A 24016-nucleotide genomic window follows, 5' to 3' on the forward strand; every position below is an offset into this window, starting at 1 on the left:
TGCGGTCATAATGACAGAAAATGATGAAAAATGGAAGAAATAGATTAAATGGTTATATTTATCCAATGATGAGTATTATTATATTATTTTATATTCAACATCACCAATTTTAGGTTACTTATACTCAAAATTGCTGAACTTTCACATTGAAGGCTGAAATACTGAGCAGAGACCTGCGGTGAGGCACCAGCCAGCCGAGTCTCATCATGTATTGATCAATGGCTCGGCTAGCTGTGCTGGTATGCTATACAGTGAGACTGTAATACTATCTCTTCTTCTTTTCCTTCCGGCTTTTCCCTTCAAGGGTCACCACAGCGAATCAATTGCCTCCATCTAGCCATGTTCTTTGAATCCTCTTCTCTCACACCAACTACCTTCATGTCTTCCCTCATTACATCCATAAACCTCCTCTTTGGTCTTCCTCTAGGCCTCCTGCCTGGCAGTTCAAAACTCAGCATCCTCCTACCAATATATTCACTATCTCTCCTCTGGACATGTCCAAACCATCTCAGTCTGGCCTCTCTGACTTTATCTCCAGAACCTCTAACATCTGCTGTCCCTCTGATGTACTCATTCCTGATCCTGTCCTTCCTGGTCACTCCCAGAGAGAACCTCAGCATCTTCATCTCTGCTACCTCCAGCTCTGTCTCCTGTCTTTTCTTCAGTGACACTGTCTCTAGACCAAACAACATCACTGGTCTCACCACAGTTTTGTACACCTTTCCTTTCATTTTAGCTGAAACTCTTCTATCACACATCACACCTGACACTTTCCTCCACCCGTTCCATCCTGCCTGGACACGCTTCTTCACCTCTTTTCCACACTCTCCATTGCTCTGGACTGTTGAGCCTAAGTACTTAAAATCCTCCACCTTCTTGATCTCTTCTCCCTGTAACCTCACTCTTCCACTTGGGTCCCTCTCATTCACACACATGTACTCTGTCTTACTGCGGCTAACCTTCATTCCTCTCCTTTCCAGGACAAACCTCCACCTCTCTAGCTTCTCCTCCACCTGTTCCCTGCTGTCACTACAGATCACAATGTCATCTGCAAACATCATAGTCCATGGAGATTCCTGTCTAACCTCGTCTGTCAGCCTGTCCATCACCATAGCGAACAAGAAGGGGCTCAGAGCTGATCTCTGATGACCGTAATGCTATCTCTCTATATGTCGCTATTAAAATGTTCACACACGTTTGCTCTATGAATTAAATTTCCATAATTTAGCTAATGTATATAATGTAGAGTGTTTTTAGTCAACAACTGCATGAGTGTAACGTCTTTCTTGAGTTGAGCGGTCCGGAAACCGCTGTGACAAGGCACTACGTGAGGCACGATGATGTCGTGCCTCATCAGTAGGGGGCGCTGCTGATCCCAGGGATTCAGCCGAGGAGTCTTCTCCCTCGGCCGTAGAAGAAGTGACAGCAAACTACAGCCATTCTTTTTTTCCCCCGCTCGCCTTGTGTAACTATATAATTTATTTATTTATTTCGCTTTTGTTCAGAAGGAGCGGCACATTGACTTAATTTGTAACATATAAACAAACATGTAGGTAACAACATAACATATTTTTTAATCAATTGTGCTTATTTGTGTGTCACAGTTTGTACGTGTAAATAATTCTAATAATTCTAATAATTTCCTTATATACTTCAACAATTCTTCCCGGTGGCTTCTTGGGATTTGGGGAAGATGGGGCCTGTTTGTGTTATGGCTCAAGCACCCGTAGACTGGGCGATGCGAACGTAACGGATCTCAGAGCGGTCAGGAGGAGCCGGCTCTCAAAGTCGGTCGCGAAAGTAACGGAAGTCGGTCGCGAAAGTAACGGAAGTCGGTCGCGAAAGTAACGGAAGTCGGTCGCGAAAGTAACGGAAGTCGGTCGCGAAAGTAACAGGTATCAGAGCCGGTCAGAAAGAATATCGAAGAATCGGTGAATCAATCGGTGAATCAATCTGTGGTAACTTGGACAAAAACCAGGACCACAAAAGATAGTTTTGTGTGGAGAAATTTTAAAAGATAAATAAAATAAGTCACGTACATAAATAAAGTACAAGCACGATGCTCTTCACTAGACACTCAGCTTTTACTCTACGCATCTGTCAACGGAGAAATGCAGACACACCTGAGGCTCTAAACACATCAACTCCACCGTGTGGACTAAAACGGTAATAACCCGTAATCATTACAACACAATCGGTCAATCAATCGATGTCGATCGCGAAACTGACGGCGCTCACTGCGCAGAGCAGGGGAGGGAGGGGCAGTTCTTATAGTTTAGTTTTAGTTTATTTATAGTTGCAATGAAGCGTAAATATTCATTCAGATAGTTTTAATTAATATTATGTTGTGTTGCGTGTTTTTAAGGGATTCTGTGTTGCTTGACTTTAACTATGTATGTTTGTAAATCTAATTATGATGAGATCAGTGCCTCACCAGCCATGAACCTCACCGCACGTCACTGGTTATAGTAGTTTATTATGATTAAGATTATGATTAAGACGCTTTTTTAACTATTTCTATCGATTAGTCGTTATGGGGCTGGTTTTGATGAGTTTGTACAAGGGACTGGACATGAAATAAAGGAAGAATTAGTCACATTTTGGGGCAGATCTATCATTTTGTCTGATAGGATTACACACACAAACATTTTCATGTAATGTGAAGGTGTGGCACAGGATGCGGATGTCAGTATTTTAAGACAGATTTTTGTCTATTATGCTGAACTTACAAAATCTCCATGCAGCTGGGTGGAAATGGAGTGGGCATTGTTCTAGTATGGAAACCACTGAATTGTTGGAATAAATCCATAGTCTGTAAGAGGACAATTTTCCTTCTTCTTCCTCTTCTCTGCTACATTCCTGATTCCTAATTTTCCTAAAGGCCCTTTTCAAGAACTTTTATAACATTTACATCAAACTTACAGCTATTTTTCCAATTCTCAAGTTATGAATGGATTGTGGTCGCATGTGTTAAATCTAAACAGGTGTATACAAATAGTAGTGTTCCTAGTAAAAAAAAAAAAGGAATCCTGTTGAATCCGTTTTAAAATACGTTTGCAGAACACAAACATTATTCTTGTTATTCATGAATGTACCTGACTGTCCTGACTAACACTTCAAAGGTTGAGGGAGGGGGGTCTGTAGCCTCTCCCACACAACATTGAATGAACAGTTCACCAGTTAATCACAGGTCTAACGCACAGACGAGTCTCGATCACATTCACACCTATGGACAAACCCAAGCAGACAAATGCAAATTTCATTCAGAAATCTGTTATGAAGCCTATCCCAGCTGAAGACAGGAGAGAAATCAATTGTTCAAACAAATATGAACACAAACCTGTTTATTTTTATAATCAGAGATATTTTTTTGAATATGTAAAAAATTAAACACGCATAACATGGAGAAAAGGAACTTGTTTCAATATTTAATTCTCAGGAGAGTTCAAGGGCTTCCTCTGACTCCAGATGCTCTTCTGTTTTTTGAAACAATGTTTTTCTCTGCTCTCCAGCATCATCTTCAGTTTCCACACACTCATCTCCCTGCACCTGGCTGGTCATAGAAGTCTCCAGTTGATCCTGGTCAGCGCAAGTGTTCTGGGACTCGGCTCCCTCCTCATCTTCATCCTCCACATCCATCTCAAAAACACGAATGTGCCTCAGATTTCCACTTAGCTGCCAGGAAAGAATAAGTCCATGTTAGGAAATAGTCCACTAAACACATTAAGAGTAGTGGAATAGGAGATCACCAAACAAGAATGGATTCTGAACAATTTAATATTGAAATATTGCAGTAAAGTTATTTTACACATAATATTCTAAAACATACACAACATATAATTCATCTTCCATATAAAATTAACGTACCACACAGGACACTTTGCGGACTCCATTGACAGCAACAAACTGAGCCTTCATGCTTTCTAGTTCCCGCCACTGATTCCCCAACACCAACTCCTGGCAGGGGATAGTCCTGCTCTGCTGGTCCAGCCTGACAACACAGGGGACAAGTGTTTCTTCTTATCATTCATCTTTGTTGTCCTCAAATAAAATTCATCAAACTAACCTATTGTAAAACACTATTTGACCCTTTCATCTAGGCAAGTCTAACATTTCCTTTCTTTATTCCGAATGAGAAGGAGTCTGCACATTCGGACCAGTGGTAATTCTTGTTCTGACAGTTCTAATGTTCTATTAAAACACACCTCAGGTTGGGATCCCATTTGAATTCAGTTTCACAGCTCAGGACAGAAGCAAGAGGAAGCTGAGCCAAGACACGCTTTCCGTTCTCTTCTTCTGATGCTTGCAAGACCATAGTTAGCATTTCATCGTCATAGAAACGAGCATCTAGACAGCTGTATATGTAATTAGGCCTACAGAAGAAACTCATGTTACATCATGGTAGACACACATTCATTAATCTGCAACTATGTTCATTGAGCAAAATGAATGAATTGACTTGAGTGTCACTAACTGGGCAGCAGCATTGTCGTCTGTGTTGTCGAGATGGTGGCTGAGGTCCAGCGACATGACAGTATTGGGGATATGTCTGTGGTGGGGAGGGGAAACTGTTAAAACACAGATTAAACATGCAAAGAAAGTCATACTCACACCCAACAGGACCTGTTTGGGTCTGTTCCTTTGCGTAACAGGTACAGCTTGCAGGGTGAAATCTCTGGCATGCAGAACAAAACATAGTGCATTTTGGCTTTCTTGTCGTTCCACCTGTAGAACAACAAAGAGATGTAATTCATACAAATGCCAACACTGCTGAGGAGGCCGTCATAATGTTTTTGTTTTACGCACAATGATGGAAGTTCAAAAAGCCGTGGAGTGTTTTCAGAGCTGAGAAGATAAAGTGGAGGAAATAATGAAATCAACTTTTTTTTTTTTTTAAATGTTTTACTGGAATCACTGTCATACCTGTCTGGGACAGTGTACAAAGGCAAAAAGACGGCCTGTTTTACAGACTTTCCAATCACTTCCTGCATACAGAGAGAGAAAAAAAAGAGGGCACATGTACATGGAATGCTTTTCTTTTTTTATTAAAAAGAACTATCGACCCTTTGTCAGCAGAAACTGGATTTAGTGCTGCATCTCAGCCTTTGTGCATTCAACGCATTTAATTAAAAGAGCAAAATGGACAGCACACGCTAAGACTCACTGCAGGTTTCTGTAGACACTGCTCAATCACACCTTCCATCATCCTCTTGACAAAGTGCAAAGACTTTTGGGGATATGATGGAAAAAGCAAAGGGCTCTCTAGAAAAACACAACACTTCATCTGTTAACAAATGCATCGTTATTCAAAGTAACATCAAAACCCAGAGCTTTTTCACCAACTAAACAATTTGACCTCATTTCAAAGCGTGTCAAGATCATAGCTCACCCTTCAGGTGCGTGCTCTCCTGCAAAAACTTTAGCCACTGGTTTCCTTTTGTGTTTGGCGGAGACATAAGGTCCTCATCCTCATCTTTCAGGTACTGCAGTTGGTCATACAAATTAGAGACCAGACTGCTGTAAGACAAAATCTTCGTTCAAAAACACATTAAGCAGTCAGATACAAAACTAGCTACCTGACCAACTCGTTCCACGTTGAAGTACTTCCCTTTACGATCAAAAAGTTCTTCGTTCTGTAAAAACGTTTTTAAATAGCAATCAACACAATGGATAAATGTGATGATGCATTGACACTGCAGCACAATGCTGACCTCACCTCACTGAAATGCTCGGAGAGGAAATCAGCAACAAATGCGATATCTTTCTGAGTCATCTAATGAAATAAACAAACATATTACATTTAAAAATAATTTCAAGGTCTCTTTAAAGGTCAGAAATATATTTGTCCGTAACTTTGATAACTCACCTTATTGAGTTCTGGTGGTACATGCTCGTCACACATTCTGAGCATAGCTGTGGGACGCATTAAAACAATCACTAAAGCTTAATTCTTTAGCTCTTACAAACCACAGTATGTCAAATTGCCCACGTTTAATTTGTCATTTATATTCTTACCTACATACAACCACCGGAAAAATGCCTTAAAGTTTTTCATACTCTTGTCAATAACCCTAAATTACAAAATAAAAGAGGATTATTTGCATATTAGTGGCATATGGAAAACTGCAGCAGAAACACATTTTCTACAAAAAAATCATAATAATACAGGAGGGAAACTGAGTCAATATATATCAAAACTCTGGGCTTGCGCTAGGAGGTAGTATGACTAAACCACTGTGGCTCAGTGTAAAAGAATTGAGTAAACCACAAAAAGTCACATTCTGTGTTCAAGACAGCAGCTTGCTATAATAACAAGTAAAACTTACAAGTAAACATTGAGTAATACCAAGAATCAAATTTATTAAAATCAAATGTCTAAGTCAAAGTTAAAAGTTAAAGTTTCTAAGTAAAACTTACAAGCAAACATTGAGTAATATTTTGTATGACTATATCTTCACATAGTGAATGCAAGTTTTCAATTTTTGGGGGGTGTAAAACCACGCTCGCCGTGGGGGGGGGGGTCTGGGGGGCCTCCCCCGGGAAATGTTTTAGTTTACCTACAAAAATACACTAAAGTCAACAGTTCAAGCTGAACTATCTTTACTTCTGTCCTACTTTATGCAGGTATGAATGTGAGATTCAATAATTGAAAACTTGCATTCACTATGTGAAGATACAGTTATACAAAATATTACTCAATGTTTACTTGTAAGTTTTACTTGCTATTATAGCAAGCGAGGTGAATACACATTTACATGCATCGCTGGTTATTCCTGCCAGTTATAGGGATCAAAAGTCTAAGACTACAAACAAGTATTGATAATATCTTTCATTTACCTTCTGATCGGTCTGTCACCACTCCTCCCCCCTCTCAGCATTCACCATTTGTTGTTCAATTAGAATTTTAACACAAAATCTACTATAAAACACTCTATTCTCATTTTCTTTCGATCGATCGTCCTCGCCTTGTCGTACACCAATTCACGGGTTTAGCTTATAAAAAAAGAATCTTTTTGATTTTTCATTGGACGAGAGGAGGTCATGACCCGAGTGCATATTTAATGATCGGGTGTGTTCGGGTCACTTAGGCTATTTCCGTGTGCATGCGCGCCGACGAAGAAGAAGAAGACAACGAAGAAGAAGAAGAAGCGTCCCACCTAGCGAGAGAAAAAGTTTGTTTTCTTACGCTCTGGGATTTTCGCAAGTCCAAAAAAGTTTTAGCCTTTTTTTCCCTAAAAATCAGAACGCCACTGTGGCTACACAGGCTAAAAACCTTGTAGCCATATGGAATTTACTTCGCCCATGGCGAAGTGGCGAATGGGTAGTGCAAGCCCAGAAAACTCACTGCAGTAGTTCACTGGCTTTCAGAGAGAAGGATCCCACAGCTGTGATAGCGCCTGAAAGCATGAAATACATTAATATTGTTAATAAAAGTGCAGATTTTTTCAACTTTGCAGGTTATGGGTTATATTACCTTCTATTGCTGCTGAATCCAGACCAAGCGGTTCAAATTTCTGCTTCCACAGGGACATACCTTTAACCTCACTGAGGTGATACAGCAGAGCCTCAGAACCACTACAACCAGAGCAAGAGAGGAAGACAATATAAATGAGAGACTTCAGCTAGCAAGCAGTATTGATGATGTGGTAAAGGCTGAAGTTACCTCTGCAGATGGCTGATCACCAGTTTCTGGATGCTGGAGTAAGAAGACTCGATGGACTGGCCGAGCTTCTTCAGGCCCTGTGGCGAAAGAATAAACAAACAAGCAAACAAAAAAACAAGATGCATTTTTCAACTACAGGATATATTAACTAAAGTGCATGTGATACTCTTCACAAATGAACTAATGTAGGAGCATTTGAAGCACGGCATTCTCTCACCTTGACAGTCAGCTGGTTCATGAGAAGAGCCTGAAGCTCAGGGCTGGACGACAGCAAAAATAATTGTAAAAATTTGATTAATAAGCAATTTTATCGCCATCTTGAGGACACTGTAAAAAATGCATCACCTTAATGAGTCAAGATAATAAAATAAAAGGCTTCTTTTCTCACCTAGATTGTCCCCATAACAAAAGCTCCAAAAATTCATCTTGCACTTGTGTGCTTGTGTTCTTTTCCTACAAAGAGGAAAAATAAAATATTTGCTGTTTCACTTCGGCATATTTACACTAGTACTCACAACTACCGACCTGAACAAACTTAGTGAGTCGAAGATCCATCTGCATGAGGATGTCCTCCCAGGCTTCACACATACATGTGAGTGAGAGGTGCAAGTACTGCAGGAGGGTAGAGATGTGGGTGAACTTGCGTGCCATCCTGGTCACCTCAGGCAGACAGTCGGACAACAGTCTGGTGTCCAGCTGCGCGACAGAGATAAGCAAACCACAAGTTTTTTATTTTATATATGCATGTCCCCACCAACCAGTTACCTTTAATTTTATATCATGTCTGTTCGGGCTACAATTATACAGGTATATGTAGGCAAGGATTTTGTAAAAAAATATTTAGTGTAGTTCTTGGTGAAATGGAGATGATTACTACATTGGCAAATATTAAATTTAAATTTCAGTTTGGGATTAATAAAGTATATCTTATCTTATACACTGCCTGGCCCAAAAAAGTCACACCCTCTCATATTTTGTTGGACTGCATTTAGCTTTGACTACAGTATACATTAACTGTGATACTGTTTTGATGAGTTAATGCAATATCACAAGAGTTATTTCCATCCAGTGATGCGATATTTTTTTCATATTTTTCATCAACATCTTGCATTTATGATGATGTGGTCTGACTGTCACTCGGTGAGATTCTTCTTTCAAAGAATCTCAACGAGCTTAAGGTCTGGACTCTGTGGTGGCCAATCCGTGTATGAAAATTATGTCTAATGCTCCCTGAACCTTTCCCTCACAATTTTAGCCCAATGAATCCTGACATTGTCATCTTGGAATATGCCCGTGCCTTTGGAGAAGAAATAATCCATTGATAGAATAACCTGGTCATTCAGTATATTCAGGTAATCAAGCTGATCTCATTCTTTGAACACACACTGTTGCTGAACCTAGACCTGACCTGAACGGGCATATTCCAAGATGACAATGTCAGCATTCATTGGGCTATGATTCCACTGAATAATGTTTGGTGACAAACATGTTATCTTTCTTTAAGGACTGTCAAAACTGTCACACAGTTGTTGTCACCTGAAGCTTAATATGAACAAAACTAGTCAGCTTACAGTGGACTACTAATGAATGTCTATTCATGTGTTACTTGAGAGAAAATAGGTCAAACACTTTTTGGACAAACATGCTTGGTCTGAGAAGATTCTGATCGATTAACTTTAATTTGTAAAACATTGATGTGTTGCACACGCTGTCATATGCAGCAGATCTGTAACATAAAAATAGTAGAAAATAGTTTCCCAGAAGTGGAAGAAGAAGACAAACCATCCATCTCACCTGAATGTAGCAGATCTCTGGATTGTTTTCAGCAGACCTGACTTGCGTGATTACAGATAAAGATTTAAGATCACTAGATAGACTCAGGCTGCGACATGTTCCTGATACCTGATGACAAGAACACATGTTGAATCACTAACCATACTACAATATTCTTCAGATAACATATATACAGTATAGGTTTTCAAAGACATGCAAATTATAACAAGTGTGTTGTTACAAGTGTGGTTTTTTTATTTTTAATGGTCCTTCTTTGTAGTCAAAGTAAAGTTAGACTTTTGGTTTGATCGTTAAATGACACAATTCTGCACTTCGTATTAGGTTGGTTCAAATCATTGACAGGGTCCAACATATCAGGAGATTGACAAAAAGACAAGTCTCAAGATGAAGGCCAAAACCTTACTCCTGCTAAAGTGGCTATTTTGTACATCCCATAAGCATAAAGCTCCACAAATCCAGCATCTCCTCCAAGAACAAGTATGTTCAGCCTACATGGAAACAAAACAGGGAAATGAAATCATTACGAGTCAAACTTAAAAAGTACACTGGACTACGAAGACAAGCAAGATTAGTGTACCTGACTTCTCCCAGGAGATTCAAAATTTCATCAGACTTGTCATCACTGAAACAAAGACAAATTCAAATGGTTCCAATCACCGCAAAATATGAAGTAAAAAATATCTGACAAGCTAGTTATGTATGAAAGTACTGGCCCACCTGAAGATCTTTGATGTAGTGCTGTAGCTGAGGGACAGAACAACAGTTGGAGACAATTCAAATCAATCAACTCAGGAGGGTCCATCTTGTCATTTGTGATATGTATAATGAAAACCAGGGGTACCTCTTGGGGAGCGTTGGCAATTTGGGAAGAAAAGGTTTGGATTCATCTTCTGAGTTATAGAAGGAGTTGAGGTCACTGAGCATGTAAAAACAACAACAAAAAATATTTATTGATAATCACAGCCCCCAATAAATTCGATGTCCTTCGTGCAGCTGGTTTGATCCCAGTTTCATGCATACCTGCTCTTTTCCATCACCTCCATCCAATGCATACAGGTCACAGGGTTCTGCAGTGGAAACACATGGAGGATCTCTGCTTTCTCAACACCACACAGGACAACCTGCTTGGTATCTCCAAGGCTAAAGGCCAATACTGAGGAATATAAAGAAGTGGAAAAAATTACAACTCGTATTTACACCAGCAAGAATAAGACTAGTAAAAAAAAACCAGTGCTTACTTTTTCCATCAGGTCTCCAGGCAAGTGCAGTGATCTCCTTCCCAGTATACTCACTGGGTGGTAAGCTCCAAACACGCTGGAAACTAGCCAGGCGGTGAAGCAGCAACTATACATAAAGCCAATCATAAGAAAATCATTACAAAAATCATGAAAGATAACTAAATGTGTTTCAGGATGAAGTAATTCAATGAGGCAAACCTCTCCAGTTGTATTGGCCAGAGCAATGAGATCCCTCTTAGGAGACCATGCCATACACAGTACAGGGTTCGGGAGCTGTTTCTCTCCCACTTGTCGGAAGGCTGGCATGATTCTGGGCTGGAAAATATTATTAAATTTAATTATTTAAATTCCATAATTAACAGAATATAGAGTCAAAGTGTACTACACTCTAACGACATAATGCAACCTTGTATTTGGTTCTTTGTCTGTACAGAACATTGATGTACAATTGGACGATTCCTTTTCACGATCAAAATAAAATGAATCTATTTCCTGCTTTAACAGATGATACTTGCTTGGACAGTGTTGTACAAAACATCTGAAGAGGACATATTTACCTGCTATGTAAAAAAAAACAACCCCAAACTGCAGCAGGAGGGTAGGTTTCAGAGTTAACCACGACCTGAATGGCCCTTGGTAATAGTACAAGGAAGGTTTCCTAAGCAGCGGTCGGTGCCATGAGGCAGACCGGTCAGGGCTGACCGGTCTGGGCTATGATGCTAGCAGGTTGTTAGCTAGCGGACGGAACTGATGGAGATAAAAACCGGAGGATAATCCACATCACGTATGCCCCGGTAGAAGCTACGATATATAACAATAATGTGTGAAAGTGCGAAACCCACTCTATTCCTATCGTGAAACAATAGATTGAAGTTTTTTCATGACGTTTTCACAATTACGCGGATAGCGCCATCTTTTTCCTCTGACCAATCAGCGTGTAGGAACGGAAGCCTTGAGGAGACAATTTTTCTCGGGAGGTAAAAAGCAATTACTAATGTATGAGTGTTTAGATCAGTGGTTCATAACCACTGAACCCTGCCGGTTTCATGTGCTCACTCACCCAACCCAGGGTAAGAACCACTGGTTTAGAAGTACAGTATAGGGTAGATGTTTGACTTTATGATTTCTGCGTAAATTACTGCAATCATTAAATATAATTACAAATATTTAGTTGAAGAAATTGACTTCAACTAATTGAGAGATGTCCAATTTGTTGACCAAAGCATTGCCTGTGAAAAAGTAGCGTTTCTGCAGCAATTTAATTTAAAAAAAAACAAAAAACAACTTTTAAATTGCAGCCCATTAGAGTGTCTTCACAGTGACATGGAATGAAAGAACCATTGAATGAAATTATTGAAAGCAATATCCTGTATATCCTGTGTAATCCGATGTTACAAACTGTCATAGTCAGAAAGAGACACAGCCGTTGAGTTTCAAATACTAGCTCTCTGTGCATCAGTCATTTATTTTCAGCACTTTCTATTAAGTTTGATCCAATATCACTAAACCAAATTCAGGTAATACATTTGTTTTGTACACATGACAACACATACTATAAACTAAAATTGTTATAGTATAAGAATACTCATCGTCCTGTGTGTATTTGGGTGCGCGTGTGTGTGTGTGTGTGAGAGAGAGAGGGGGAGAGAGTGAGAGAGAAAAAGAGAGAGAGAGAGAAACTGAGAATTACAGAGGAAATTCCTTTTTTAATCACTCACAGTGTAATCAGATGAGTGATTAAAAAAATCAGAATAGCCATGAGAGCACTAAATGTCACAGTGGCCTAGAACTTGACGAGATGAGGCTCTCTGACTTCAATACTTTCTGACATCTTTATTTCTCATGGACCTTTGGGGAAAATAAACACACAACAAATGTTATGAAGAGGTTTCCAAATTGAAAGAATTAGGAATGTTACTAAATTTGGCATGAGACAGATCAAAGTAGAATGACAGTGATGCTAATATGAACAGTTCGTGTGCTATTATGTGTGAGTCAGACTGTAACGGACCTTAAACGGCCATATAGACACTCTCACATATAGACTCCTTCACTTCTAAAAAAAGAGGTAAAAAGCATAAAGATTTATTTTGAAACGAAATGAACTCAATAAAAGTGTTACTTTTTTGCTGCCAAATGTTTCATGGCATATAATACATTGTTTACAGTTGTAACATGTTCGATATATGCGTTGAAAACATCCAAGATCTTGCATTAAAAATAAAGATTTTCATATAACTAAATCTAATGTCCCAAAGAACGACAGATGTGAAACAGGCATTTTGGCATCTAGGCGGATTCTATTTGTATATTCTTGATGGGTTATTAATTACTCTTTCTATTTGGTGTTGGTACTGAAGAGGCGCAGCCTTGCAGAGCTCTTTGCATGTTTGTTGAGTTCGTTGATCGAGGAAGGAGAAAAAATCAGTTCAAGGGAAAACAGTCCAAAATTTATTATGAAAGCTTTCAGGCAGTTACACGGTGAACACGGCATCAAGCAAGTGCATCAGTAAGTGCAAAGAATAGGAATTTACTCTCCTCTTTCATACATTGAGAAGGAGGTGTGTTTTACAACAGAAGGCACATCAAAAGAAGTTGTTTTTCACCAATTTTCAGACTTCTTGACCAAGGACACTTTTCATCTTTATTTTTTACCATACCGGTTGGTTTACCTCATCTATTCCTCCCATCCCCTCTGCAGAAGGTGGTCATGGTGACCCTAACTCCTTTTCATGCTCAAGTGCTTGATTCAAACGTTATTTGCCTAAACCTACTCAAGTGGAATATACGTAAGTGGAATTTCACTTTATTAGTACATCAAAGTCATCAAAAGAATATGATTCATAGACTTTGATTATAGCAGTTTGCATGAAGCCCAAAGTCAGCAAAAAGATATGATTCACAGTTTGATTTCAGCAGTTTTGCTTGAAACCCAACAGTACTACTTCCTATGTGCTGGTGCTTTCTGTGTGCCTTTTCTGTGTTTTTGTGTACTCACTGTGCTGTGCGTAGTGTGACGGAGAAATTAATTTCCCTGACGGAACCTCCTTAAGGGATCAATAAAGTTCTACTCTACTCTACTCTACTCTACTCTACTCTACTCTACTCTACTCTACTCTTCTCTACTCTACTCTACTCTACTCTTCTCTACTCTACTCTCTCTACTCTAGACCATTGTTTTAAACTATTCCTTCATTGATTCCTGGAAGTGATAACAAGAACCAATGCAGTCACACCCCTGAATTCAAAATTTTACCCTGACCTACGTGCATAGGTCAAAAATGAAAGCTAGTGTCTGACCTACTTTCATAGATCAAAGCACTAGCTTTGATCTACGGTCTTACTCACACTGGCCCCTCCCTCGTCTTTCTATCTTACCCGGAAGTGGAGACAACCCTAACACCCGCGTTCGGTTCGATGGACTGGACTTTTTGGATTCACAAAGGCGGTCACTATTCGTCAGCTCCTTTTAAAGGACATCACGTAACCTTTACCCATGGCATATAAAGGCCAGAAGAATATTCTGAAGACTTTGATTCATCGAGAATATTTTCGCCATGAGTTTGACGGCGGGCCGTCGGTAAACCCCGCCCTCCCTAGCTACGCTGTGCTACAAAACGAGCGTCACTTATTAACTAAGGCGGGGGACGCCATCAGGGTTTCCAGTGGGGAACAAGCCTATTGTAAACCTTGTGGAAATCCAGGAAGCTGTGCACTAACACCGCAGTTTACAGACTTTTACATCTGCACTTTTCTACGCTTTTTAGCGTGAAAACATCGACATCATGCTTCACGTCCCTGGAGATCCTGTGACTGCTGTTACGGTAAGTTCAACCGGACTGTTTTATTTTAATAAAAGTACCTTTCAAGGAAAGTGGGTGCTGGGATCGGCTGACGTCATAAATGTACACGATTGCGTTCCATTTTATCGGAGACAATTTAGTAACGTTACATTTCAACAAAAAAGTCGCAAAGTCGTGTGTCGGGAGCTGCGAATGAATAAAAAGATAAGGCTGCAGGTCACTTTTTGCTGTTCTTCCCAGCTGCTAACCAGTGGGACAGACGGGGCGCCTCCATTTGAGCGACTCGATCTCTCACTTTAAAGGAATGTAAAGCGCGGTCAACTCATAATGTTGTACAAGTATGGACAAAAGTGGTTCCAGATCCGGATTATAATCCAGATGTGGCTTTTTTTCATATATAATAGCATAGTTAATCACCATATTCTTCACCATGTTATAATAAATCACGTTACAGATACTTATGTCCTTATAAAGTTGGCATAAACCAGATCTGACTACATCATCATTAGTGCGCTGTGGCCTGAATGTAATGATAAAAGAACTGATGAAAATGTATTAATCCATGAAATCCGACAGGATTATCTTTTTTAATGTTGCCTACAAAAACATTTCTGCTGTTTTCTGGGATTTAGTGGAGGTGAGTGCTCTCTGAGGGTTTTAAAATTACTATCACAAACAGCTCTAACCAGCACTATATGACAGCTACTGTCAGTCACAGGCCACATAAGTTTGTACTTCATTGGTATTTATTGTATTATTTGAAGTGCGTTGATAAAATACTTGAAGACAGAGCGATGCCATATTCCTTAGTAAAAAAACAAATATCAGAAAATATCCAGTTGGTGGACAGATAAATACACAATGTACTGCATATAGTGTGAGCAGTAGTGTGTCATTGATATTAGGGATTACAGTAATGTGTTAAAATCTTCTTCTTTTCCTTTCGGCTTTTCCCTTCAGGGGTCGCCACAGTGAATCAGTGTCCTCCATCTAACCCTGTCTTCTGCATCTTCTTCTCTCACACCAACTACCTTCATGTCCTCTTTCACTACATCCATAAACCTCCTCTTTGGTCTTCCTCTAGGCCTCCTGCCTGGCAGTTCAAAACTCAGCATCCTTCTACCAATATATTCACTATCTCTCCTCTGGACATGTCCAAACCATCTCAGTCTGGCCTCTCTGACTTTATCTCCAAAACCTCTAACATGTGCTGTCCCTCTGATGTACTCATTCCTGATCCTATCCTTCCTGGTCACTCCCAAAGAGAACCTCAGCATCTTCATCTCTGCTACCTCCAGCTCTGTCTCCTGTCTTTTCCTCAGTGAAGTAATGTGTTACAATATTTATCAGTAAATATTAGTTTTCCACCAATGGCAAACATTAAAGAAGTTGAAGACAGACTAAAGGAATCTCACCATGTTCATTCCATTGAGGCAGTTGTAACTTCCACATAACCTATGTTGCCATGCAGATGTTGTTTCTGTCAGAGTTGTCCTTGCTTATCCCATCAACACAAAGCCAAACCACATTCTGCATGTCTTGGAATAGCATGACATCATGGTAAAAAAGCAAACGAGTATAAAGGTACTAGACTGGCCTGGATGCAGTACAGACTTGTTTCACAGTGAATAATGTTTGGTGCCTTATGTAACACAAGAAAATATGGTGGAGTTGTCTGACTATTATCAAACAAGAATTTAAACTCTCTTTCAAAACTTCATCAACTATATACTGCCCCCAGTTCCAGTGTGTTAATGAAAAGGTGATATAACAGCATTATGAACACACTCCTGTTCTATTGTTTTCCAAGAACGTTATTGGGTGTGGATTAAGAATTGGTATGCATATATTTATAAAATACAAACAAAAGTTTGACTGTTTGAAAGAGAGAGAATGACTTGCAAGGAATTGCTGTTTCCATTCAGGTTATGCATCATGACCATTTTGGAATCAGGGTTAATTAGACATGACTGACCTTTGATGGTCAGAGACTAATGAGCAGTTGTTCCAGTAGAATAGAATCTTATTTAATGAGATCCAGACATCCTTAGACTTCATGTTGTCAACCACAACACTCAGGGAAAGTCTGGTTGTTCTTCACCATGCACACAGGGCCTCTTTGTGTTGAGTACTGTCGTGAGGGGTCCCAGTGTCCGTGATCCATTTGTTTGTTTAGTTAGTGAGCTGGCAGCTGCTTGTCAGCTTCAAGAACAGGACCGCACTAAAATACTCAGGGATCCAGTGGTGACTTCATCTGAAAGGCTATGCAGATATACACCTGTATGAGCATTTTAAAATAAACACAAATGAAATGTTTGTGTAACAGTCTATGGAGTCAGGTTATATGCATTATGCTTTATGTTTTTATCCTTGTCTTACAGGTACAAGTTGAGATCAATAAGTTGCGGTATGGAGAAAACCTCATCCTGGGCTTCAGTATTGGAGGCGGCATAGATCAGGACCCTGGACAAAATCCCTTCTCTGAGGACAAGTGTGATAAAGTACGTCCACTTTAGTAAACTATACAGCCAATGTTAGATCAGGATAAAATGCAAATTCCCAAAAACTTTAAGATTTTACCATTAAATAAATGGTAAAAACTTAAAGTAACATCAACCCCAGTATTGACCTCTTTATTATTAGAAAAAGGAGCCAAAACATCCTTGGGCAACATACGGGACCAGTGGCTGCTCCACTGGTGTGTGAGTGATGGTGGAAATGGTTACCTCTCCCAATGAGCAGATGACTCCTGGGTGGAACAAATGCTATTACTGTATGAATGTGTGTGTATGAATGCCTGCATAGTGCTTTGAGTAGTCAGTCAGATGAGTGAGGTAGTTTATAAGTCCAGTCCATTCACTTGTATTATTATCATGAGTGTACAAAACAATTAAAGTTGATTAACTCACTCACCTCCCTTGGAGGACTTACTGCGACACTCCGGACATACAGTATATTGGTGTTTACTTTCTGCTCTTGACCGATCGCGAGCTGCTTCGCTCAGCAGCACTGTGTTCTCTCACGGTAGAGCGTTGACATACGCAAACTTCGCTGTATTTTAAGTTTCTGCAACTTTTCTGTCTTCCTATGATTCACCATCCTCTGTTCCGTAACTGGATCAGTGGGCATGGTGCTAAATTCCATGATTAGAAGCCTGGGGGACAGTCTGACGGACAGACTGTCCCCTCAGCCCTCCCCAGTAAAAAACGTAATTGATGTCTATAGACGTCATTGGCAGCCAGTGAGACAGATAAAAAATAACTGTGTGGCTGACAGCCCCTTATCCAGAGTCACGGTCACAGGTTCTGCTGGAGCCTGTCCCATCTGACTACACCCCAGATGTGGTTGGAGTGACCAATTCACCTAAGCAGCATGTTTTTGGAGGTGGGAGGAAGCCAGATCTGCAAAGTCCCAGGAGGAATCAAACCCAGGACCGCTTAATTAAAAGTGATTTATATTTAGTAACGCTCTAACAGTAAGAAACAGTAGTCTAAGGATTACAGTCATAACAGGGAGACTGTATGAAGCTACAGTATACAGTGGTACCTCTACTTACGAAATTAATTGGTTCTGTAAGTAGAGACGCGATTTCGATGCAAATGCCCTAAACCGTTCCAAGGCCCCCAAAATTCAGACATGTTTTATAAAGCATAAAAATGCATCAAAACATGTAACAAATACATGTTACAATTAGATTATTACACAATAAATGAGAGTTGTTCATAATCTAAAAAACAAAGAATAAAAATGATGGACATTTACCTTTTGTCCTCATTGTTTTTTGCCCTCTTTGGTTCATGCGCTCCTATCTCACGATGCCAAACAACAGAGTGAATTCCAGTCCTCCTTCTGAACTTCTCCAACCACCCACGCAATGCCTTAAACTCCTTAAATGTCCTTTTGTTTTAATAACGTGGTGATTGTAGATGTATTACGGCCATATTCTTTGGGGAGATCAACCAAACGCATCCCTTTTTCATGCTTTTCTATTATCTCTTGCTTTGTTTGTACGGACAAAAAAACCTCTTTTTTTCGTCTTTTCTTTCCCTCTTTTCTCCGTTACTTTCTTGGGGTCCATAGCGAATACGTACTCAAAAAGTTATTATATTTGCGCAAAACTATCAGAACACCTCACGGGTCGAGAGCTGAATGACGAGGACGCTGCATAAACTCCGATCTAGCTCCACACAGAGGTCCCTCTTAGCCAATGGGATGCCAGGAAGATACTAGGTAATAGCCAATGGCTATTATAGCCAATGTGTTCAGGAACCTTTGGGGGCTGCGAGTAGCAGCCCATACTGTATTTTTACCTTTCGTAAGTCGAAATTTCTTTCGTAACTAGAGGCAATATTTTCCTGTTGAGGTATTTTGTAAGTAGAAAACTTCGTAAGTAGAGACATTCGTAAGTACAGGTACCACTGTATTTAATTCTTTGTATGCTGTTGTCAACATGTTGATTTTTTTTGTGATCCGTCTGGTTCTAAATGTGCTTCATTTGTCCAAAGGGTATCTACGTGACCAATTTAACGCCAGACGGACCAGCAGAAAAAGCCGGTTTAAGAATGGGAGACAAGATCATGCAGGTGTGTAGAGAAATGGAGCTTGAGTGTAAATCCACAAGGGGGCAACATATTTACAGTACACTGACAGGCACTGTGCACGAGGAGCAGCGCTCACTGTGCCTTTACTGCTAAATGAGAAAGTGCCTCCAGCTTCTCACAAACTAAATGCTTCTCCTCCCAGGCTAACGGCTGGGACATGACCATGGTGACCCATGACAAGGCTCGTAAAATTCTAACAAAGAAGAAGGAGAACGTGGTGCGACTGCTGGTGACCAGAAAGTCATTGGAAGAAGCCGTCAAACACTCTATGTGTAAATGGACTAAACAGTAACGGAGACACTGCTTCTAATGTAGTGCAATAACCTCAAGAATCGTGAATTTCAAAAAATTCAGATGGCTGTAGCCTCCCTAACGACGTGCCTGAAAGCAAAGCCACGATGTTCATATCCTGATCCCTGCATCACTTGAGATCATTCCCTTCAGTCAGAAGACTTGGAGATGAGGCTCTTTATTTCCATAAACATTCACATTCTGTCCAAAGACTTTTTCATGTCCTCTGTGTATGTAGCAGTACAATACCTTACATACATTTAGAATGAATCTGTCGTGAGAATACGATAGAGAGATTTCATTCCCCTGCAGCATCCAGCGGCAGTGGACCTTTTCTCAGGAAGGGAAGTTTTCCAGTTGTTGCTTAAAAAAATCAAACTGTTATCTATTGAGAACATTACTTTTGGCTTGTTTTCATTGTTGACCCAAGAGTGAACTGAAATGAGATTTTGAAATTTTAATAAAACGGTGCTTGTACACCTGTACGTCACAATAATTGTTAAATGTGTCAGAACATTATTGATTCATATATTTGTCATATCTTTGCCTCAGGAGAGGTTTTGGGAGCTGCTTTAATCTTTCTTGACACACAATTTATAACAACTTGCTCACAAATATATTCAGTCCTACCTTTTTACTCATAGATGAAAATAAATGGTCTTGTCAGTGAATACATGACAAGAATTTGCTACATTTGTAAGTTCTGTCATGATTATACTAGAAAATACCAAAGCCAAAACACTGCAAAGTGATGAAATTGTGTTTAATTTTTTTTTTTTTTTTTGCTGTGATGTAGAATAAAATCACAGCAAACCATTTACCTGTATGCTCTGTATTCTAATGCATAACTATTGTCTTTTGACAAATGATTAATTTGTTGAGACATTTTTTTGTTTTATTTTTCATTCTGCTTTTTGTTGGTAACATAAAGTATGTTTTCTGCGAAAATGACATCAGTCTTTTTGTCAGTGTGACAATGCGCATTTTTTTCCAAGTTATTATTTGTCAAACAAGAGTTGATTTGGGTCCATTTATTCACCCTCACATGTCATCTTTATCAGGTTCAACAATATAACAGTGGCCATTTGCTGTTGTGTTGAAAACCAACCATTCTATACTGAATTCCAAAATTCAAATTGTGTCAACCTGTAAAATGTTTGAATGATGGTTTTCGTTAGTGAGAATTTTCACAGCAAATTATTGGAATATTTTTTGTCTGTTTTCTAATTTGTCTCTTCACTCCCGTTTCTGCATCTCAACAATGATTTACATTCACTTTGACAATATTATATCGATGTTAAAATTAAAATATTCAGGATTACACCTGGCTTCCTCCAGATTATCTGAATGTAAACTTTCAGTAAAGCACTTCCTTTCCCAATTCAAAGGCCAATCAAAAGTACTGTAATCAGGGGTATTTCAAAGAAAAGAATTCATTCTCTGACCTTTTTGTGTTTACTGAGGCATTTTGACGCACACAGTTTGTCTTCTTTCATCCCTTAAGTATGTGAAACTGTGACCAATCACCTGCCTTTGAACTGAGAACTGCAGTAATATGAGAAAAATAATTTTCAGAAAATGAGCAACAACTTAAAGGAAAAAGTCTGATTTTAACTATCTCTGACAAATACATTCCTGCATTTTATCTATTTGTGAAAATGTAGTTACAATTTTGGGATTAAATTTTCTCTATTGTTTCCATGTTAAAAGAAAACGCTGCCTGTAATTATACTGATCAAATTATGATATGCAATATGGTGAACAACCACAGAACTGTCTGAAAGCTAAATGTAGGTAGTGTCAGTATACTGTAAAGCTTGCTCTTTGTCACATCATGGCAGAGGGTCGATTTAGGACAACGCTGAGCTAATACCTCCCTTTGAGCAATAATTGATGAGTCAACCTGTGAATGTGTGTGTGTGTGTGTGTGTGTGTGTGTGTGTGTGTGTGTGTGTGTGTGCGCACGCTCATGCATGAAAGTTATTTTGGTTTCAAAGGAAGTATGCTCCATTCCACTTACCTGGACATCAAAATAATATTAATCTGTTATGAGTGGACACGATTGTCTCAGCAAGTGGACTCACAATGTGAGTTTGTTCTCATCAATATTACAACATTAACATGTTGTATTTTGCTTTGTGATATATATATATACTGTATATATATACTGTATATATGTGTGTGTGTATATATGTCCCTCTCACCCTTGTGGGGTGGTATCTGTGTGTCATCCTCAAGCTCGGGTCCTCTACCAGAGGCCTGGGAGTCTGAGGGTTCTGCGCAGTATCTTAGCTGTTCCTAGGACTGCGCTCTTCTGGACTGAGGCTTCAGATGTTTTTCCAGGAATCTGCTGGCGCCACTCTTCCAGTTTGGGGGTCACTGCCCCAAGTGCTCCTACTACCACGGGGACCACATTAATCTTGACCTTCCACATCTGTTCCAGCTGTTCTTTCAACCCTTGATATTTCTCAATCTTTTCATGTTCCTTCTTCCTGATGTTGCCGTCAGCTGGAATCGCCACATCTATCACCACTGCTCTCTTCTGCTCTTTGTCCATCACCACTATGTCCGGTTTGTTAGCCAGCAGCTGTTTGTCGGTCTGGAAGCTTAAGTCCCACAGGATCTTAGCCTTGCCGTTCTCAACCACCTTCGGTGGTATGTCCCATTGGGATTTGGGTACAGATGTTCCTGTACACTATCACAGCTACTTGGTTGTGCCTTTCCATGTATGCTGAGCTGGCGAGCATCTTACACCCTGCTACCACATGCTGGACCGACTCTGGCGCTTCTTTACATAGCCTGCACCTTGGGTCGGATCTACTGTGGTACATATTGGCCTCTATTGCCCTTGTACTTAGGGCCTGTTCTTGTGCTGCCATGATCAGTGCCTCTGTGCTGTCTGTCAGTCCAGCTTTATTCAGCCATTGGTAGATCTTCTTGATATCAGCCACTTCCTCTTGACGGTGGTACATGCCGTGTAGGGGCTTGTCCCTCCATGTTGTCTCCTCCTCCTCCTCTTCCTGTTCAGGTTTCTGCTGTCTAAGGCATTCACTGAGCAGTTCATCTGTTGGGGCCATCTTCCTGATGTATTCTTGGATTTTTGATGTCTCATCCTGGACAGTGGCCCTGATGCTCACTAGTCTTCGGCCTCCCTCTTCCGCTTAGTGTACAGCCTCAGGATGCTGGACTTGGGGTGAAACCCTCCATGCATGGTGAGGAGCTTTCTCGTCTTGATGTCTGTGGCTTCTATCTCCTCCTTTGGCCAGCTTATGATCCCAGCGGGGCATCTGATGACAGGCAGTGCATACATGTTGATGGCTCGGACCTTGTTCTTGCCATTCAGCTGACTTCCCAGGACTTGCCTTACTCTCTGGAGGTATTTGGCTATGGATGACTTCCTTGCGGCCTCCTCATGGTTTCCATTAGCCTGTGGGATTCCAAGGTATTTGTAGCTGTCCTTGATGTCTTCTATCCTGCCCCCTGGTAGGTTGACCCCTTCAGTTCTGATCATCTTGCCTCTTCTTGATACCATCCGGCCACATTTGTCTAATCCGAATGACATCCCTATGTCGTCGCTGTAGATCCTGGTGGTGTGGATCAGTGAGTCAATTTCTCGCTCATTCCTGGCAAACAGCTTGATGTCATCCATGTAGAGGAGATGGCTGATTGTTGTCCCACTTCGGAATCGGTATCCGTAGCCACTCTTTGTGATGATGTGACTGAGGGGGTTCAGGCCTATGCAGAACAGCAGTGGTGATGGTGCATCCCCTTGGTATATGCCACACTTGATGTTAACTTGGGCAATTGGCTTGGAGTTAGTCTCCAGGGTTGTCTTCCACTTCCCCATTGAGTTCTTGATGAAGACTCTTAGTGTCCTGTTGATCTTATACAGTTCCAGACATTCCAGTATCCACGTGTGTGGCATTGAGTCGTAGGCTTTCTGGTAGTCAATCCAGGCGGTGCACAAGTTGGTCTGCCTATTCTTACAGTCTCTGTGTGCTGTTCTGTCCACTAGTAGCTGGTGCTTGGCTCCCCTGGTGTTACTACCAACTCCTTTCTGTGCCCCGCTCATATATTGATCCATGTGCCTACTCATCTTAGCCGCCATGATGCCTGACAGGAGCTTCCATGTTGCACTGAGACAGGTTATTGGCCGGTAGATTCCTTCTGTGGGTCTTTCATGATCAGGACTGTCCTGCCTTCAGTAAACCATTCTGGGTACGTCCCATCCCTTAGCAGCTGGTTTATCTGTGCTGCTAGATGCTCATGGAGTGTTGTCAGCTTCTTTAGCCAGTATGTATGGATCATATCGGGGCCCGGTACTGACCAACTCTTCATCTTTGACACTCTTTCTTGGATGTCTGCCATTGAGATGGTTACTGGTTCTTGTTCTGGGGGGCAGCTGTGGTCAGTCCTCATGTCCACTAGCCACTGGGAATCGGTGTTGTGTGATGCTTCTCTTTCCCATATGCCATTCCAGTATTTCTCCACCTCAACTCTTGGTGGGTCTGGCCGGATGCTATTTCCCTGCCACTGAGAGTACACCTTTGCTGGTTGAGTGGAGAAGGTCTTGTTTATTCTCCATGCCTCTATCTCTTTGGTGTATCTCTTCAGTCGGGTAGCCAG

General features: G+C 40.5%; 2 protein-coding genes across 2 annotated transcripts; one reads left to right on the forward strand and one right to left on the reverse strand.

The window, feature by feature from the left end:
- Positions 1–3327: 3327 nt before the first annotated feature.
- On the reverse strand, positions 3328–11613 carry anapc4 (anaphase promoting complex subunit 4). The gene is made up of 28 exons (XM_068319088.1): positions 11253–11613; positions 10894–11010; positions 10696–10801; positions 10478–10610; positions 10299–10373; positions 10175–10201; positions 10035–10079; positions 9861–9945; positions 9458–9565; positions 8189–8359; positions 8052–8116; positions 7881–7923; positions 7664–7740; positions 7475–7575; positions 7346–7397; positions 6016–6071; positions 5867–5913; positions 5717–5773; positions 5577–5633; positions 5390–5483; positions 5165–5262; positions 4924–4985; positions 4807–4845; positions 4624–4725; positions 4475–4549; positions 4206–4373; positions 3868–3991; positions 3328–3675 (listed from the first exon to the last, which is right to left on the reverse strand). Exons 2-28 carry the CDS (start codon positions 10999–11001, stop codon positions 3436–3438), a joined length of 2415 nt encoding a protein of 804 aa, XP_068175189.1. The 5' UTR covers positions 11002–11010; positions 11253–11613; the 3' UTR covers positions 3328–3435.
- A 2669-nt stretch (positions 11614–14282) lies between these two features.
- Positions 14283–20652, forward strand: tax1bp3 (Tax1 (human T-cell leukemia virus type I) binding protein 3). The gene is made up of 4 exons (XM_068319570.1): positions 14283–14519; positions 16880–16999; positions 19004–19081; positions 19242–20652. Exons 1-4 carry the CDS (start codon positions 14481–14483, stop codon positions 19389–19391), a joined length of 387 nt encoding a protein of 128 aa, XP_068175671.1. The 5' UTR covers positions 14283–14480; the 3' UTR covers positions 19392–20652.
- Positions 20653–24016: the final 3364 nt, after the last annotated feature.

Source organism: Antennarius striatus, chromosome 7, assembly GCF_040054535.1.
Source record: "Antennarius striatus isolate MH-2024 chromosome 7, ASM4005453v1, whole genome shotgun sequence".
Taxonomy (NCBI): domain Eukaryota; kingdom Metazoa; phylum Chordata; class Actinopteri; order Lophiiformes; family Antennariidae; genus Antennarius; species Antennarius striatus.